At 38.0% G+C, this 19,446-nt stretch overlaps 2 protein-coding genes across 2 annotated transcripts; one reads left to right on the top strand and one right to left on the bottom strand.

Annotated features, from left to right (window-relative positions):
* The first annotated feature begins 1,393 nt into the window (after window positions 1-1,393).
* LOC146694351 (dicarboxylate carrier UCP2-like) lies at window positions 1,394-11,314 on the top strand. Its single transcript, XM_085430507.1, has 6 exons — window positions 1,394-1,852; window positions 3,865-4,072; window positions 5,956-6,159; window positions 7,720-7,821; window positions 7,898-8,078; window positions 8,159-11,314. The coding sequence occupies exons 1-6, from the start codon at window positions 1,727-1,729 to the stop codon at window positions 8,256-8,258; spliced, it is 921 nt and encodes a 306-aa protein (XP_085286633.1). The 5' UTR covers window positions 1,394-1,726; the 3' UTR covers window positions 8,259-11,314.
* A 341-nt stretch (window positions 11,315-11,655) lies between these two features.
* Window positions 11,656-19,203, bottom strand: LOC146694350 (vacuolar protein sorting-associated protein 37D-like). Its single transcript, XM_085430508.1, has 4 exons — window positions 18,994-19,203; window positions 13,216-13,387; window positions 13,053-13,126; window positions 11,656-12,106 (listed from the first exon to the last, which is right to left on the bottom strand). Exons 1-4 carry the CDS (start codon window positions 19,099-19,101, stop codon window positions 11,708-11,710), a joined length of 753 nt encoding a protein of 250 aa, XP_085286634.1. The 5' UTR covers window positions 19,102-19,203; the 3' UTR covers window positions 11,656-11,707.
* Between the last annotated feature and the right edge of the window lie 243 nt (window positions 19,204-19,446).

The raw sequence follows: 19,446 nt of genomic DNA, 5'->3' as shown, positions 1-19,446 counted from the left end.
CTGAAGTTTTTTTTTTTTTTTTGTTGTTTTTGTTTTTTTAAATGTTTTATTGAAGCTGAATGTCTGCAGGCTGGTGGCCACAAGTTTTGGTGATGTAACTGTTTCAGGTTCTCTCTTGAATAAGACAGCTGTGTATGTTAATTTCATGTTTTTGGGTTTCCCATCATGTTGATTTGTTAAAGAAATAAAACATTGAAGTTCAGTTTAAAAATGCCATTGCTAGTCCACATCACCTCTTCACCTCATTATAGTAGCTGACATAACAGAAGGGCACCTGTACATATGTGTGGGTATTTATATGAGAAATGTGATACACGTAATTGGCATCAAATAAAAAAAAATGCAAAAATGAGGCATAAGTCAGGATAACTGGGAATATTTATGGAATATGTGGTGGCAGTTAAAGTTGAACGTTTCGTTGATAATAAACAACTATATAAAAGATAAACAAATATGGAAGAGTGGGGAGGTGTGATCTCCAGACTTTAATATTTTCAGATAGTGGTCCTACTGAAATATTAACACACCTACAATTCCTGTAAATAGAGGGTTTAAATACATCATCCTTAAGATGTATGATAGCAGAAACATGAAACCTGAATCGATCTAAAAACAAAAAAACAACCACATATCCATGATACAACACCCAAATGACACTGCAGGGTAGTTTTGGGGATGTAACATAACTCAGTTAAAGTTAATCCTGAACCATTTACTCCTGTACTGAGGATGTTGTGAGGTTCTGTTATACTTTGGGGGGCATTTTTTTTTTTTTTTTTTGCCATGGTTTGAGTCTTCTTGTCCCTCTTAGAGGAAAATGTCACTGCCAATCAAGAGAAAGTGCAATTTCTATAATAAAAGACTATTATTTCATATTATTTCCCTTCATAGTTATCGATCGTGGCTCAATTTGTAATCACAAGGTTGCCGGTTCGAGCCCCGGCTTGCTGGTGGTGGTCAGAGGGCCCGGTGGCGCCAGTGTCCGGCAGCCTCGCCTCTGTCAGTGCGCCCCAGGGTGGCTGTGGCTACAATGTAGCTTGCCATCACCAGTGTGTGAATGGGTGGATGACTGGTTGTGTACAGCGCTTTGGGGACCTTAGGGACTAGAAAAGCGCTATACAAATACAGGTCATTTATCAGATATACACCCACGTGAACTCCTGTGAGTTGGTGGTCGCCATTGCCATCATAAAAACACCAAAAGCAGGATTATTTCCCATAAGAATGGGAGGACATTATCCGTACTAAGATACATAAAACTTTCCTGATGACGCCTCAGCTCTTGTCCGCTGACATTGAAATTGTTTTTTATTTGAAAGCAGGTGGATCATGACAGAGAACACCGATAAAGAACAATCCGGGGTATTCCGCGCATGTGTGTGATGAGTATCTGGAGTTCTGCAGGGCGGTGCAGCAGGTCCGTTCAAAGTCAGTAAATGTGGGCCAGGCTTCACTCGTCGGCTGCGCAGTCAGGTGTTTGTTGACATGCAAAGATACCGACTTAGTTCAGTTTGCTTTCGACTTCTTGTCGTGAGCGTTTCTGTGTAATGGCACAACGACGCTGTTCCCTTCAAACTCCAAACTTTCTTTTGCATGGAGCTTGACCTACATCGCTTTTATTCGTTTCCGTACACGAAGGATGAAATGATGATTAGTCCTTCAATGCGCACTTTGTTATTTAAGTTTTGTTGTTGCTGAGGCTTGCTGTTGAGCTCAGGCACTGATCATGGTTGGAGGGAGAGCGGCTGATTTGGTGCCCACAACTGCTGTTAAAATCTTCTCAGCTGGAACAGCAGGCTGCGTGGCGGACCTAGTCACCTTCCCACTGGACACCGCCAAAGTCCGGCTACAGGTGAGGCATCAGGAAGCCCCACCCACCTCATGGTATTTGCAACTATAGCCACCTCAAAATATTCTCGGTAATTAAGAGCTTTATATTTTATAACAAAAAGTGTAACACAATTCAGAATATAAAAAAAGTGGAAAAATTGGTGCACAGGGACACCCCCCTCACCCCGACCCGGCTCAGCTTATCGTGTAAGTGTTGTTTCCTGATTTCTTTCTTTCTTTCTTTCTTTCTTTTAACATATTTGTCACACTCAAATGTTTCAGATCACCAAATTACCGAAACCCCAAAGTCCGTTTTTAACTGATGATTTGAGTTATTAAAGAAACAAGTGTAACGTGAGGGTTCACTTGATGGAATCTCCCTGAATAATTAGGAACAGCACGATGGAGACAGTTAACTGTCTTACCAGCCTCTTTACTCTCAGCACACAGCAACAACAAAAACCAACACTTCCTGTGTGCCGCCGTCATCAATATTTCACTGGGCTCTAAGAAGCCAGGAAATGTTATACTCAGATCAATGCAGAAAAACCAACTAGGTAGATATAACACATACTTATTACTGCTTTGAACATGCATGTGTAAACATTCAAATGTGTAAACATGTAAATACCAAAACAGGTAACCACCAAATAGCTGCATAACTAGCTCTATAACCCTTGTAAACACCTCTTTTTGTATATCAAATTACCTTTAAATTTACTTCCACATTTTACACAAGATATCCAAACCTACCTTGCCTTGTGTGAAAATGTAAAATTTACTGTGACCACTCACATTTTTAAGAAAGCAAAGTTCAATTTCACTAGCCACACCCAGGTGTGATTACTGCCAGTCTAAAAAGTGAAGTAGGCTAAAATATGACACAATTCAAAGAAACAAAAAACCAAAACAAAACATGTAAAACAAAAAGTCACTGAAAGATATCAGTCTGGAAATGGAAATGGAAATGGAAAGTCATTTCTAAGGCTTTGGGACTCCAGTGAACCACAGAAAAGAACCCAGTACAACATCTGAAGAACTGCAGGCCTCACTTCAGCTAGGGTCAGAGGTATAGAGGTGATGGGAATGTGATGGTGTCGAGCTGCTTTGATGCTTCTGAGCGACTTGCTGTAGCTAATGGAACCATGAATTCTGCTCTCTACCAGAACATCCTGAAGGAGAATGTCCAGCAATAAGTTTGTCCCTTCAAACCCAAAAACACTTGAGTTATGCAAGAAACACACTAGTGTTTTGGATCCTTATCCTGCTCCTAAATGGTAAACTGACTGGTTCTTATATAGTGCTTTTTTACTCTGCCTCATTCACCCATTCAAGCAAGCAATTTTTGCTATGCTTTTTCTATCTACAATTCACACACATTCATACTCCGATGGATGCATCGGAGAGCAACTTGGGGTTAGTATCTTGCTCAAGGATATTTGGCATGTAGACTAAAGCAGCCAGGGATGGAACCACCAATCTTCTGATTAGCAGATGACCTGCTCTAGCACCTGAGCTATAACCACCCCAAATGGCCTTGTCAAAGTAGGAACTGGCGTTATCAAACTCCAGACTGAAATCTTATTGAGATGCTTGGGAGTTATTTGAAACAGGCTGTTAACGCCTGTTAAAAACAATGTTGTTTGGTTTTTTTTTTTACAGGCGTAACTAACAAAATTACCAGTGAGTGTCAGTTTTCCCAAAATCATTGAAGTTGCCATATCTGTCTAAGAGCATAAAAAATAACATTTATTCATAATGTTACCACATGAGCATTTTTAGGATACTATAGATATAGATTGTTGTCAGCCAATACCTGTGTTTTGGCTGACTAGAAGATAAACTGCTTTTCATGTTGTCCAACCCCCTAGTTCAAGCATATGCTCAGAAATATCTCAACACGGCTGCATGTTACACGAATGTAACCTAACAATTAAGAAAGCAGCCTGATCACAGACATATGTGGACATTTTCCCTCTAAGTGAGGCAGTGAGGCTGATGGCACATCTTGAACCTGTTATTATGTTTCTTCAGGTGCAAGGTGAATCCAAGCCCTTACTGAAAGGCCAGAGGGCGGAATACCGAGGTGTGTTTGGCACCATCTTCACCATGGTGAAGACAGAGGGGCCGAGGAGTCTGTACAGCGGCCTGGTGGCAGGGCTGCACAGGCAGATGAGCTTTGCCTCGATCCGCATCGGCATGTATGACACCATGAAGCAGCTCTACACGCGAGGCTCAGAAAGTATGTCTGCATCAAAACCACATCCCACAACTCAGTACACAGCAGAAAGCTCAGAAAGTACGTCTGCATCAAAACCACATCCCACAACTCAGTACACAGCAGTTTACAGCCAGTGTACCTCAGGAGTTTCACAACTACCAAACAAATTTAACCTGTTAAACCTGTTGCTGGTCTTGAGCTGGACTTTGTATTATTTGCCTTGTTTGGATGGATTTATTGTTTCTGTCCGATGTCTCTTTATGTTTTAATTTAGATTTTTTTTTAAACAAACCTTATAATGGTGAACTTTTAAAGCCAGGTTTCCATTGGTAAAAGAGATCTTAATTTACGGCACTTCCTGGTTAAAGTAAAAATAAACATAAAAAAAAAACCCAAAATGAGCTTCAAATACAATTATTTTATGAAGGACTCACTGTCTTATTGTTTTGATTAATAATTAAAATTATCACAGCTAAAGGTGGTACAGATGGAAAACAGATAAAATCCTTGCAGGTGATCCAGATGTGCAAAAATTCCTTTACTGTGAGTTTGATGTCAGTGTTTCACAGCTGTTACGAAATACATGCCAGTCGGCAGGTATAAACATGTAAGAAATTATGTTCAGAAAGAGACGTTTAACTGATGTTTAGAGCAACTGGTTAGTTTAGATTTTTTTAAGATTTCTTAAGGGGCTAATGAGCTCAAACACTCCCTTCCTAATATCTGAAAATAAACTTCAGAAATTGAAAAGTCCTGATCATCTAACCGGAAATCAGACTCAGACTAAAATGAGTATAAGTCTAAACCGTAATCGCCTGAACTTGTTTTGCAGAAAATGCCTCCATGATGTAAGCCATGGAGAAAAAATAAGATAAGATAAGATAAGATAAGATAGAACTTTATTAATCCCTCGGGTGGGTTCCTCTGGGAAATTCGACTTCCAAAAAAAGCACAGCAACGACCGAAGTTACAGTTACAGAACTGTTATATATATATATATATATATACACACACACACACACACACACACACACACACACACACACACACACACACACACACACACACACACACATATATAAATACAGAGACAAATATAAATAAAATATACAAAGGGGATAAATAGAATAAATAGGAATAAAAAATAAAAATACAAGTGAATTGCACATTTCAAGTATTGAGTCTATTGCACTGTTGACTATTTACAAAAAGTATTGCACAAGGTATTGTACAGTGAGGTGCAGAGGCACTGCAGCTTAGTTGTTCCCCCCTCCTTTGTCCTCCTGTTTCCCCTCCCTCTCCCCTCCAGAGAGGAGTTAAACAGTCTGATGGCGTGTGGGACAAAATGTCCTCTTTCAAGGAATGTGTTTATGCTGGAGGCCTCACCTATTCTAACTATGCCGCTGTGGCATTATTAAGCAATCCAGATTTCCACCCAGATCAATAAAACTTCAGAAATTAGAGACACAACAACACACCCGCTTGTTCTCATTTCCATGTCCAACCCTCTCTTTCACTTTTTCTCTGGTTTTTAAACTCTCCCAAAGGCATAAGGACATCTGCCTGACCTTGATGAGGACATCTCCAAACTATAATCTCTGGCCTAGCTTGTTGCTTTATTTAGTGAAATTATCAATTAAACCAGTTTGAATGAATAATGTTCTACCAAAGAAAACAGTGTATGTCTACCCCAGTAGGAAATGATGCTTGAAACCTGAGAGAAGAGGATCTACCAAATAGAAAGTGAAATATTAACTCGCTTCATATTAAAAGCATAACTGAAAAATTTTGTGCATCCAGGTTTCACTATGATTATCCGAACTGCACCAAGTTTGATCTCTAATTGCTGTGTGTGTCTTTGTTTGAGGCACCAACATGTCATAAATCAATTGCTTGCGTAACAGATGCTGGACTCGGGACTCGACTGCTGGCAGGTTCCACCACAGGAGCGATGGCCGTGGCTTTTGCTCAGCCCACTGACGTGGTGAAAGTCAGGTTCCAGGCTCAGGCCCTGCGGCCTGAGAGCGGCTCTGTCAAGAGATACAGCAGCACGACTGATGCCTACAGGACCATTGCCAGGGACGAAGGTTTTAAAGGCCTCTGGAAAGGTATATTAAAATACACTCCACAGGGTTTAGGTGTTATTATTGCACAACATGACATCCCTAACACCACTGAGCAGCGGTCATCTTGTAGCAGTTATGACTTATATCATTATATTTCTCATAGATTGCCACAGGGATGATTCATGTCAGCCTCTGAGCTGTAACATCATGGTCAACAAAAAGGAAAAAGCAAAAAGCAAGGGTTTAGGGTCATGTTAAAAATATAAGCTCTGAGGGAAACAAAAGTAAAAATCATACTTACACAAGTTAGTGGCGCTTTTATGGTTTCTGCAGCCTAACACTTATGTTACGTCACAAATTAGACCACAGGTGACTGACTTCAACTGACTTGTCCCCAGACTTTTACGGAGTCTTCTGTTGGCCGAGCATTTCTCAGAGAAACCGGCTGCCTTATGTGCAGATTTTATGTTGCAAAACAAAGATGTGACGCTTGCGTTACTTCAGGCATCTGACAGAGAGCCCACAATGACCTCTGGATAAACCAGCACATTTTCAGATTAGTCTTCCTAAAGGGGAACCACAGTGATTTTACATGTGAGTCTTTTTCAGGTGTTCATGAAACTACTGTATGTTTGGGAAAATACTGTGTGGCTCCAGAAAAAAAGTGCTTCCTCTATTGACTGACAAAAACACAACAAGTGATTTGAATTTGTTTTGGTGAAGAAAATTAAGATTAATTAAAAAAAGGGCTTAAAACTACGTTAGCTGCTTGCAACATAACAGAACTGAACAAACTCCCTGGAATTGTTGGTAATCAAATCACAAGGTTTTCCCCAAGGAAGACAAATCTGTATAATCCCACAATTGACAATTATTTTTCCCATTTCTATTAGTGAATAAGACATACAGTAGAGTCTAGAAATCTTTGGACAGTGACACATTTTTCATAACTCTACATTCTTGAGTGCAGACTCTCAGCTTTAACTTTTAACCCTAAACCTTATTTGGCGGTGAAGTCATTACATTTCTATGTGCTTTTTTTAATCAGTGTGGGTTAATAGTTCAATATATGCATTTTTTTGTGTCCTTTAACCATTAAAACTAGAATTAATTTAGACAATGCTTCAAAACAACAGTCCAAATACAGCAAGTACCCAGAGATGTTACCACGATGGCTGTTGAATGGCAAGACTTGCTTCCAGAGGGACTTGTGGATATTTTTTATAAATTAGCAGCCAGTGAAACTTCTACATGATCATTTTTTCCCCTGAAAGCCCTAAATAAGTTACACAATAGATTTTTAAGGAATAAGCAAATATGCCACAAATTTAAACTTATATTTACTTTTGTTTTTTATCCTCTCACTCCATTTTTTGAAAAAAAAATTGCAAATTTCTGCTGATAATGACATGAGTGTGCTGCTGAAACTGATTTAAAATGAGATGCTGTTAACTGTTGAGGCCAGTAGAAGAATTTCTTCTTTATAGCAAAGTGAAAATCATGACTGATTTTCATGACTGTTTGATGACAGCGCAGGATGTTTTTTAAGACTGAGTTCACCAGAGAAAGAAAAGTGTTCCTATATGTTTGCTGTTCTTACAGGTTGTCTTCCAAATATAACTCGTAACGCCATCGTAAACTGCTCTGAGCTTGTGACCTATGACATAATGAAAGAGCTCATCTTGAAGTATAACCTGATGACAGGTAAGTGCAAATCTTTCTAACGCTCTCTCCAGCGTCGTGTTTGTTTGTTTAAATAACAAATCAGTTTTTCCTGCAGACAACATGCCGTGCCACTTCACCGCAGCATGTGCAGCCGGTTTCTGCACCACGATTGTAGCATCCCCTGTGGATGTGATAAAGACACGCTTCATGAACTCAGTGCCTGGGCAGTACAGCGGTGCTGTTAACTGTGCTATAACCATGCTGATTAAAGAAGGACCAACAGCTTTCTACAAGGGGTAAGGAATGTATTTTTGAAAACCAAGCATGACAGAGTGACTCCTACACACATTCTTGTTTCATCTGATTTCTTTCACAGCTTTGTGCCCTCATTCCTTCGCCTGGGTTCCTGGAACATTGTGATGTTTGTGAGCTATGAGCAGATAAAGAGAGCTGTGATGAGGTTTCAGCAGTTCTGAAAATCTTTGCTCGGACCTGTTTGCCTGTTGGTTTGATACTGAAGCCATTGTAGCACAGCTATTGTTGTTGGTTTAGACCTTTTCACCCTCAGGAATAAAAGTGCACATCTAACAAGGAGAAACTGCAGTGATGATTGATTTTTAAAAAAAAAGCATTTATTTAAATATTTACTAATTCTTTTCTTATATCTCCAAAAGCCCTCTTTTCACACGAGGCATTTTAATGTTTACTGGCACACTTGAACAGACGCACAAGACAAAATGCCCACAGTGCATTCTTTAAGTTGTATCTTTCTTAGGCAAGTGTATGCATTCATTGCCTTTGCTTCCAAGTGTAGTAATACACGCATGAATGGAGAAGCACAAAGCTGAATTTAGATGTGCAAGGTAACAAATGACTGTTGGATATATACTGACAGAACAGGTCGAACATGTTTCTGAGGCTGTAAAAAAGAATATAGGAAGTGCAAATGTATGTAAATATGTAGCCCAGAGTAATTATCCCATTTCATACTGAATTTTCCCAAAGCATACAATTAACACCTTTTGGAATGAGCAGCTCCTATTTTTATTTTTATTTTATTTCATGGATAAGGTAGAAATGTTTGTTTTATGTTAGGCCATAATTGAAACTACTGAGATAACATGTATACTCTACTCACACTCTTCAGAAAGGCATGTTCCTGGATACTAGAGAAAAGGGCAAATTGTTTATTATAACTGCAGATTCAGGAGGAACAACAGCTTTCATTCTGGTTGTGTAATGGTGGGCCAGCTCTATATCATCCTGAGGTGCATAGACATTTGCCCACCCAGTCTACCTGTGTTTTGTAGGAGGTAAATCAGGAGTAAGGGTGTTGAGCAAACTGTTGTGGTTTGCTGCTTCACAATTCCAGCAATAAGTCGCTCATTCTCAGTGGGTGCTGGATAATGATGACCAAAACAAATAAGCCTCTTTTAGTTACCGTGATCAATAACCTTTTGCTTGGTGGCTTTGAACCCACCATCTTCTCTGGTCATATGACAAGTTATGCTAAAGTGTTATTATTTCAATATCTGCTCAAAATGCATAGATATATAATTCCGACATAGTTTTAGACCTTTATATAACTCAGATCAGTATTGTGACAGATGAGATTAAATGGGTTACATTAAATCCGACATAATATTTGTTTTCTAAAATGTCTCAGTCTTCATTGAAAACTTGAACTCAGCACTCATAGCATATGTTTGCTCACTGGGTTTAAGCTACTGTGGGAAAACTCCCTGTAAGCCTCATATATTTTCTGTATTTTGGGTAAAATTATTGCTTTGTGACTTTTGTTGGGTTTTTTTTAAGTGAATGTATTGCTGGGTCAGGGCATTTTTATCTCTTAACCTCTCTCTAACCTCATATACGAGGTTGACTGTGTGTGAGTTAGACTCTATGTATAAGTATACTGGTTCACTTGGTCTGTTGCACTTGTATGCCTGTCAGTTATGTCTAATGTATGGTTTATGCTTTGACCAACTGGACTGTCCTGTTTAAAGTTTTAAAAATATGAATAAAATGTAGATGAAATAAGAAGGCAGTAAATAAAAGGACAAGATTTTCTATAGGGGGGCAAATGTTGACCCACACACGTACACAATGAACCTCATCATGTGTTACTATATACCTGCTGTACTACTGGATGCTGTTACAGATACTCTTCTGTATAATCCCCCATGAGACCTTTCAGGGAAACAATACAGAGATAAAACACCACCTAAGTGTGAGATTCAAGCCAGTAAAAGACTTTTCAGGCTAGAGGATGCAAGCTCCTACAAATATTTTATGATAGTTCATCTTTCTTATGCCATTTGTATCATTCTTGGTGTGTATACAAGCTTATTAACAAAAGTATCCGCATATTCAAACATAATCGAGTTTCCTGCCAAACAATGCAGAGACACGGAGGTGAACAGCACAAAACAACCAGCTGACAGACAAGAAAATTGCCCAGTTTGAGTCTTGCAGGACAAAAGACGCTGCTGACAAAGATGAAACTGAAGTCTGTGCTGGAACAAAAGCCCGTATACATGGTCCACCTTGCTAATCATCTCCATGGCTGAACTGGTATGGCAAAGTGTGGTGGACCACATGGCACCCAGGCTAACCCTAATGTCCGCTCAGGCGAGTCCATGTTGAGCCAAAGCAGGACATGGACTCGTTGGTCTTTTATCAAAAGACTTTGAGCGTGGACATCATCATGAAGGAAGCGTTGTTTGTGCTCCTTCTCTGACCTTGGCAGGAGTCTCTGGGCATAAATGGCTGCAGGTATCGAGTGTCAGTGAGCAGTTCAAGTTCACCACAGAGAAAACATTACTGTGTTCTAACCAGTTTATAATTACTGACGGCGTTTACAGTAAAATCACCTTAAGTTAAAACTCTGTAATCAAAATGATCAAAGTTTGATTTTTCCTCCTGTTATTGTTGGTGTGGTTTACCATGTTAAAATAGTATATCTGCAGTGTATGGTTCTAAGGACACTTGTTTCCAGCACTGAATGAATGAAACTTGAAATTTTTCATTATGAATGGCATTTTTTTTTCAGTTGTGGAAAGAACCTCCATATCGATCACCTGAAATCATGTATCATGTGCAAGGAAAACAAAACTTTAGAAAAAGCAAACGGGGCATGGTTTATATGCCTTTCTAATGACTTCAGATGCACACAGCCACCTTTAAATGAATAGAAAAGAAGTCAGCTAGATGAGTTGAATTTTGCCCTCCAGACAGAACTGTCATCAACATCACTTAAAAAGTGCTTCAAAAGATACCTTTCCGTAAGCTCAGCAAGAGTGTTTTCTCATAATATTCCACTAATGGCACTAGCTTTGAAAGCTGAGTGGTATCCGTCATATGCTGGCTATGAGTTAAAGACACAGATCTGGTGTGCAAAAGATTAAAAAAAGAAAAGAAAACGCTACCTTTCAAAGATTTCAAGGTCTTCATAGAGTTGTGAGGCTTCAAAAAATGTGTAACTCAAAGTACAGCAGCAGAGTAAATACATTAGGAACTGTTTCTGAGGGGAGTTGGATGATCCCCCCCCCCCAAAAATAAAATAAAATAAAATAAATAAAACTCTGAGCTATGAAGCGCTTTATCTTTAGTCACTTTGCATTTGGTAGCTTCTTTAAAATGTCCATGTTAAGTTTGTTGAGGGTGATTTAAGTGGCTGGTCAGTCATCAGTCCAAACAAGCTGAAAATTAACTAATTCTGGTCCCTGCACAGTTAAATAAATGGTCTAGTCCCCAAAGAACCCCTTTCTGCAGAATAAACAATAAACCTGCTGAGTTTTTTTTCTGATATAACTGAATATATTCTTCTACCCATGCTTTACTGTTTTTCAATATTTATTTTATTTATTTATTTATTACAACAAACACATTAATCCAGACTAAATTTGATTAAAAATCCATGACTTCAGTGCGGTGCTGGTTGGTGCCTCCTCGGCTGCACGTTCAGTGGCTGAAGACGGATGGGTTTGCGGCCTCGGAGGTGCACTCCCATTCGAAGGAGCTCATCCTCATCAGAGCAAAACAGCGAAGGCTGGATACAGGGGACAGTGTTTATGTGGGCGCCAAGCACCAGTAGGAATGGAGGTAAGACAGCAGCTGTGGTCAAACTGACCTGCTCAGGAAGGCCCAGAGACAAATAGTGAGCCTCACTGAGCCTTTGTGCTGTTTTTGTTTCATTTCGGATTATCTCCTGCAGGTTCTTCATCAGGACCAACCTGATGTGGTGGAGTTTCTGGGAGCTGACAAAGAGCTCCAAAAAATCTTGTATTGCTGTCTTTCCATCTGTAAACCTCTGAAACAGTAGCTGTGAGACAGAAACACATACAGAAGGCGTTTTGCAGAGCACAACTTGGCTCCAGCATCAATCTGAAATGTTTGTGGGTATTAAAGTGGGGAAAATGTAGCTTGCTGTTCATATATATTTGGAAACTGACACAAGTTTTTTTTTTTTTTAACTGTTTAATGAAACATATTCCAATGGCAGTTATATAATGGACATGGGCATACTGTCTAGACTCTTAGCTTTCATTTGAAGGTATCAACATTCAAATTGGATGAAGGGTTTAGGAGTTTCAGCTCCTTAACATGTGCCACCCTCTTTTTAAAAGAACCAAAAGTAATTGGACAATTGACTCAAAGTCTATTTCAAGGGCAGGTGTGGGCAATTCCTTCATTATGTCATTGTCAATTAAGCAGATAAAAAGCCTGGAGTTGATTTGAGGTGTGGTGCTTGCATTTGGAAGATTTAGCTGTGAACAGACAACATGGGTCAATGCAGGTGAAACAAGCCATCCTTAAGTTGCTAAAATAGAAAAATTTTGGTTTTGTACAAAACTAAAATTAGAAAAACATTGTCTCTGTCCAAATACTTTTTGACCAAACTCTATATATTTATTGTGTTTTAGGACTATTTTTATAATGGGATAATAGTTTGCCACAACTTTGCCAGACAGAGTGAACATATTGAGCCAACGCAGGGATATTACTCCTGAATTAATATAAATGTGAAAAAAACAAAAGAATCCTGTGTTTTGTTTATTTTTTTTATTTACTTGGCAAACCTTTCATTCCTACAGATCTTGATCCTGCAGATCTTTCTGATGTAATGCAGTGAGATTTAGTTACTATCGTCTTATTAACAACAAGGTATTTGAGTGTGTTATTAAAGAAAATACTTCACTGATCACAGATCAACAAAGTGGCTCTGCAAATTATTAAAAAAAACAAACCCCAAAACATTGTTTCCTCACCTCAGACTCCTCCTCTGCATGTCTGATCTTGTTCAGGAGACACCAGTGAGCATAATGAACACTGTATTTTTCTGCTATAATGAGAAATGAAAGTGTTTCAGCATGTTGTCTAAATAGTTTTTGGACAGGCAAAGAAAATCAGACCAGAAGGGCTTTCACTTACCGAGTTGATCTTGTTTGGCCTGAATGATGCTTCTGAGTTTCTTCAGCTCCTTGTACTTCACTGCAAGCAGCAGCTTTGCATCTCTAAATTTGGGTTTCTGGCTAAGATTGACTTTGGCCAGGTTTTGATTTGAAATCCGTGTCTTTTGCGCAGCCTGCTGGAGCCTCTGAAACTAAAAAAGCACCACATCTTGTTTTAGAAACAAGAAATGAATTAGTGCTGTGCTTTTCCCCTATATGTGCAAAAGTAAACAACAGCAGACCCAAGATGTTTGATTGATTAATCAACTGGGAGGAATGTATTAGTCGCTATTATAATGTTTGTTTAAATCTCTTTTTTAAAGCAATAAATATTAAATGCTTGATAGTCAAAGATTATAAAATGGAAGAGGTCCTACTGTGAATTTATGATGATAATAATAATTAGTTGATGATTTTATAACACTGACGAATAGTAGGACATTGACAGGGACCATTTTTATGTAACAAGTATGAATATTTTTAATATTTCTTAGAGTATTTTACTGTGTGTCATTAATACTTCGCAGAAGTAGAGTAACCTACTTAACACATTTACCACCCAATGCCCTCAATTAACCATGTTGGTAATTACGAAAATAATTTTCTCCCTGTCTTTATTTACATGTGTGCACATTATATTTGTAGTTTTAACATATAATTGTGTGGATGCTTTAAGCATCCACACTATTGAGTTCCTGTTTCTCTTTATTCTTTATACTTTATTCTAGTTGCTTCCGTACACTTTTTGGCACTTAACTACTTCCACAATTTTCAGCCGATTTTCACCATTCAAATTTTAAACTATTCTGCTATTTTTGCTAATGCCGGCTATATCTTTTGGTATTTTTAACTATTATACTTTTTAAAATATTCCACTTTTTTCCTTTAATTTGTCCCATTGAAATTAATGGGAAACTTCAGCAATTCTGCTAAATTTTGCTTGTTTTTGAAACTTAACTACTTCCTCAAATTTTCACCTAGAACAACCATTCAAACTTTAAAATGTTCACAAATTATTGGGCTATTCATGTATGATTCAGCTTTTTCAAATCTTTTACCATTTTACTTTTATGCCTCTTAAAGTTTTGAGTTGCACAATTGTGATTTTTCACAAAATACATGCGTTGTTATGGTTGCTATGCTCTTGGCTTCCAGTGTGTCACTGAAGGTTTTGCAATTTTCACTTCATGTCCGAACAACTTCTTGCTACTTGCTCAATTTTCACTCAACTTCCACAAATTATACATCAAAACGTAGGTATTTTTGCTGGCTTTCAGAAAATGTCACTATCATTGTTGTGGGATTTATAGAATTTTGGCAAATCTCCTCAGACCAACACAAGGTCAGAAAACTCTCCATACAAAGTCAATGGAGAGCTTGTTCAAAATCATCGCTGGCTTTCTGTAATGAGAGGCATATTCGAATCGTCATATCTCCTTAACGAAGCAAAGTTAAGACATGAGGCTTGTCCCCGAATATCTTCAGACACCCCTGACGCTCACAATTCAAGAATTTCTTTCTCACCTATTACCGTTCTGAAATGAGTTGGACTTGTTTGAGGGTAGGAAATTCGTCCTTCGCTCAGATTTCTTCAGATTTCAAACTGTGGAAATGAACCACTTTTTTCTCTCGTCATAACTTTTTGTTGGATTTCCACAGAGACCTGAAAATTTCCATGATTGTTCACCAAAGCCTGCTGTCTCTTACGGTGAAAGAATGATATCGATACTCCAAATAGATTTCAAGTCACAAAGCGTTGTTTGAGGGCAAGTCAAGGCAGTTTTTGCTTCGCTCTACTCAGTTATGGTGCATTACAAGTCAAATATCTTTAATAATTCATATTTTAATGATAAATTGTAAACACTGGAAGATTCCCCCATCTCTTCTGAACAAAACGGTGTAAGAATGACCGCTCTAGCCCCTACGGTTTGGAAATTATGGTCATTTGTTTGAGGGGAGTCCTCACTATGAGAAATAGGCTGCAATAATCCTGTGCCTCTCTGTGCTGCGTGTGTAAAAAGAGGCACATGTTTTGGCGGGAAAAAGTACACAGGCTCTCTGATTGGTGGATTCAAATTCAGCAGCTCCCAGGCTGACCTACAAACTTACTTCTCTCTCCCTGTGCATTTTTTTGCTGATTTTTTCATTTAACAAGTATATTTGAGGGACCCTCAGCATGTTCAGCATTTTTTCAGCTGTCCATTTTGCTTTTCTAATTTTTCTGTTTAACTTATTACTATTGTGCTAAATCATACTGTTTCTGCTATTTTATAAGATTTGTGCTTAATATAGTATTTCTGCTTTTTATAGGATTTGTGCTTAATATAGTATTTCTGCTTTTTATAGAATTTGTGCTTAATATAGTATTTCTGCTTTTTATAGAATTTGTGCTTAATATGGTATTTCTGCTTTTTATAGGATTTGTGCTTAATATAGTATTTCTGCTAAATTATAGTATTTCTGCTTTTTATAGTATTTGTGCTAAAACATAGTATTTCTACTAAATGTAGTATTTATGCTTAATCATAGTATTTCTATATATTTCTGCCAGGTCCCCAGGCAGCCAATCCTCTGTGAGGACTGAGAAATTCAAATTTTCAAATCAGGGCCTGCACGGCTTCCCAGCCAATCATATATGTGTCCTGAGGCATTCAAATTTGCATATTGGGGCCTTCATGGCTTCTAAGCCAGCCAATCATATCTGAGGGCTGAGGAATTCAAATCCACAAATCAGGGCCTGCACAGCTTCCCAGCCAGCCAATCATGTATGTGGGCTCCAGGTATTCAAATTTGCATATTGGGGAATTCGTGGCTTCTAAGTCAACAAGTCATCCATGTCATATATCTCTAAAAATTCATATTTTAATGATAAATTGTCAACACTTGAAGATTCCCCCATCTCTTCTGAACAAAACGGTGTAAGAATGACCGCTCTAGCCCCTATGGTTAGGAAATTATGGTCATTTGTTTGAGGGGAATCCTCACTATGTGAAATAAACTGAAAGAAGCAGGTCTATGTCTCTGTGCTGCGTGTGTAAAACAGATGCACCTGTTTTGGCGGGAAAACGTAAACAGCCTCTCTGATTGGTGGATTCAAATTCAGCAGCTCCCAGGCTGACCTAGAAACTTAGTCCTCTCTCCCTGTGTGTGTGTGTGTGTGTGTGTGTGTGTGTGTGTGTGTGTGTGTTTAGTGGGAGAGAGAGGACCCTGCCCTTATTTGACAGCATGTCATTGTAGGATTTAAATTGAACATAGTTAGACTGGTTGACTGGATTAGAGCCTGTGTTTGTGTGTCCCTCTGTGCATTTGTGTTTCAATAAGTTATTACTATTCTGCTAAATCATAGTGTTTCTGGTACTTTTCGGTACTTGTGCTAAATACAGTATTTCTGCTAAATCATAGTATTTCTGGTACTTTTCGGTACTTGTGCTAAATACAGTATTTCTGCTTTTCATAGGATTTATGCCTAATATAGTATTTCTGCTAAATTATAGTATTTCTGCTTTTTATAGGATTTGTGCCTAACATAGTATTTCTGCTAAATTATAGTATTTCTGCTTTTTATACTATTTGTTCTAAATTATAGTATTTCTGCTTTTTATAGGATTTGTGCTTAATATAGTATTTCTGCTAAATTATAGTTTTTCTTCTTTTTATAGTATTTGTGCTAAAACATAGTATTTCTACTAAATGTAGTATTTATGCTTAATAATAGTATTTCTATATATTTCTGCCAGGTCCCCAGGCAGCCAATCCTCTGTGAGGACTGAGACATTCAAATTTTCAAATCAGGTCCTGCACAGTTTCCCAGCCAATCAAATAAGTGTCCTGAGGCATTCAAATTTGCATATTGGGGCCTTCGTGGCTTCTAAGCCAGCCAATCATATCTGAGGGCTGAGGAATTCAAATCCACAAATCAGGGCCTGCACGGCTTCCCAGCCAGCCAATCACATATGTGGTCTCAGGCATTCAAATTTGCATATTGGGGAATTCGTGGCTTCTAAGTCAACAAGTCATCCATGTCATATATCTCTAAAAATTCATATTTTAATATTAAATTGTCAACACTTGAAGATTCCCCCATCTCTTCTGAACAAAACGGTGTAAGAATGACCGTTCTAGCCCCTACGGTTAGGAAATTACGGTCATTTGTTTGAGGGGAGTCGTCACTATGAGAAATAGACTGCAAAAATCCTGTGTCTCTCTGTGCTGCTGCGTGTGTAAACAGATGCACCTGTTTTGGTGGGGAAAAGTGCACAGCCTCTCTGATTGGTGGATTCAAATTCACCAGCTCCCAGGCTGACCTAGAAACTTACTTCTCTCTCCCTGTGTGTGTGTGTGTGTGTGTGTGTGTGTGTGTGTGTGTGTGTGTGTGTGTGTGTGACAGAGAGAGAGAGAGAGAGAGAGAGAGAGAGAGAGAGAGAGAGAGAGAGAAAGGCTTTTAATGGGATGATCTCATTCTAAGATTTAAATTCAATATATTTAGACTGGTTGACTGAATTGGATCTTGTGTGTGGGTCTCTCTGTGCATGTGTGTTTCCTCATGTGTACATATTTGTGATTGTGTGGCTGTAATAAATTTTTTTGCAGATTTTTGTCATTTAACAAGTATATTTGAGGGACCCTCAGCATGTTCAGCATTTTTTCAGCTGTCCATTTTGCTTTTCCAATTTTTCTGTTTAACTTATTACTATTGTGCTAAATCATACTGTTTCTGCTATTTTATAAGATTTGTGCTTAATATACTATTTCTGCTTTTATAGGATTTGTGCTTAATATAGTATTTCTGCTAAATGTAGTATTTATGCTTAATCATACTATTTCTGCTTTTCATAGTATTTGTGCTTAATATAGTATTTCTGCTAAATTTAGTATTTCTGATTAATTATAGTTTTTCTACTAAATCATAGTACAGTATTTCTGCTTTTTATGGGATTTGTGCTAAAACAAAGTATTTCTACTAAATGTAGTATTTGTGCTTAATCATACCATTTCTGCTTTTTATAGGATTTGTGCTTAATATAGTATTTCTGCTAAATTATAGTATTTCTGCCAAATTATAATATTTGTGCTAAAACATAGTCTCAATTTAAAATTACAATATTCATAGTTCATCACAGTGTCTCTGGTAAATCACAATATTTCTGCTCTGTTGTACTATTTTTCTAAATCATAGTGTTTCTGTAATGTTTAAGTATTTTTGGCTAAATATATTCTTTCTGTTATCTTATACTATTTCTCCTAAATTCTTGTATTTTTGAGAAGTTATCATGTTTCTGGTAAGTTACAATATTTCTGCTAAATTCTGCTATGCTATTGTATTTCTGCCAAGTATTATGTTTCCTCTAAGATATTGCAGTTCTGCTAAGTTATTCCATTTTAGCAAACTTCTTTTGCTTCTGCAAAGTTTTTACAATTTCTGCAACTTTTCAGCTTTTTCAGCTACTTTTTGCATACAGCTTCAGCTTTAAGCATCCACACTGCATTTTCGCAGGAAATGCAAATTTTTCTAGTTATTGTTTTTATCCATCAATTTTGGAATAAATTTGGAGTAACAAATTATAAAGCATATTAACATTTTTCTTTTTATTAAGATGCCAAATTACAGTTATTTACTTCACTTATTTACTTCTCGGAGATCTCAAGGGTGCAGGCTCAAATTTGGGAAACGTGGTCTAATGAATTTGTTAAGCGCTGCACTTTTAAAAGAATCCGAATACTTCTTATTCGTGTTAGTTTAAACATCTTTTTCACTCACCTTTTCACTGCTCCTGGCCATGTGAGTTATTTTGTCCTCGTCTTCCAGCAGCTCTCGCAGCTCTCTGGTTCTGCGGACGCCGAAGTGAAACCGGACCGGCAGAGACATGCTGACCGTCCGTGCTCTGGATGCTCTCTGTCTCCTCAGTATAACACCTGCTGGCTCCTGAAGCGTCCTTCGGGAGCTGTTGATGCTGCATTCAAAGACAGTCAGAGGTTATACTACTGCAGAACTTGTGGAAGTAAACATGAATCTTCCTTTGAAAGTTTGAAATCCTGGAGAAAGAAATGTTTTGCTTTTTTTTTTTTTTTGTAATTTTTGCTACTTTCTGCCGAAAGTAGTTAAACTAAAACATATTTATGTTTTAGTTTAACTTAAATAATAACTTTAGTTATTGGTTAAATAATAGCCAATAACTAAATTGGTAAAAATGCTTCTTTAAGCTTGTGTGAA

Source organism: Copadichromis virginalis, linkage group LG14 (genome assembly GCF_057382275.1).
Source record: "Copadichromis virginalis isolate Kocher_CV1m ecotype Utaka linkage group LG14, C_Virginalis_male_GT1.1, whole genome shotgun sequence".
NCBI classification, from domain to species: Eukaryota; Metazoa; Chordata; class Actinopteri; order Cichliformes; family Cichlidae; genus Copadichromis; species Copadichromis virginalis.
Note: the sequence above shows the minus strand (reverse complement) of the source record. Positions and strands in the feature narration are given on the sequence as shown.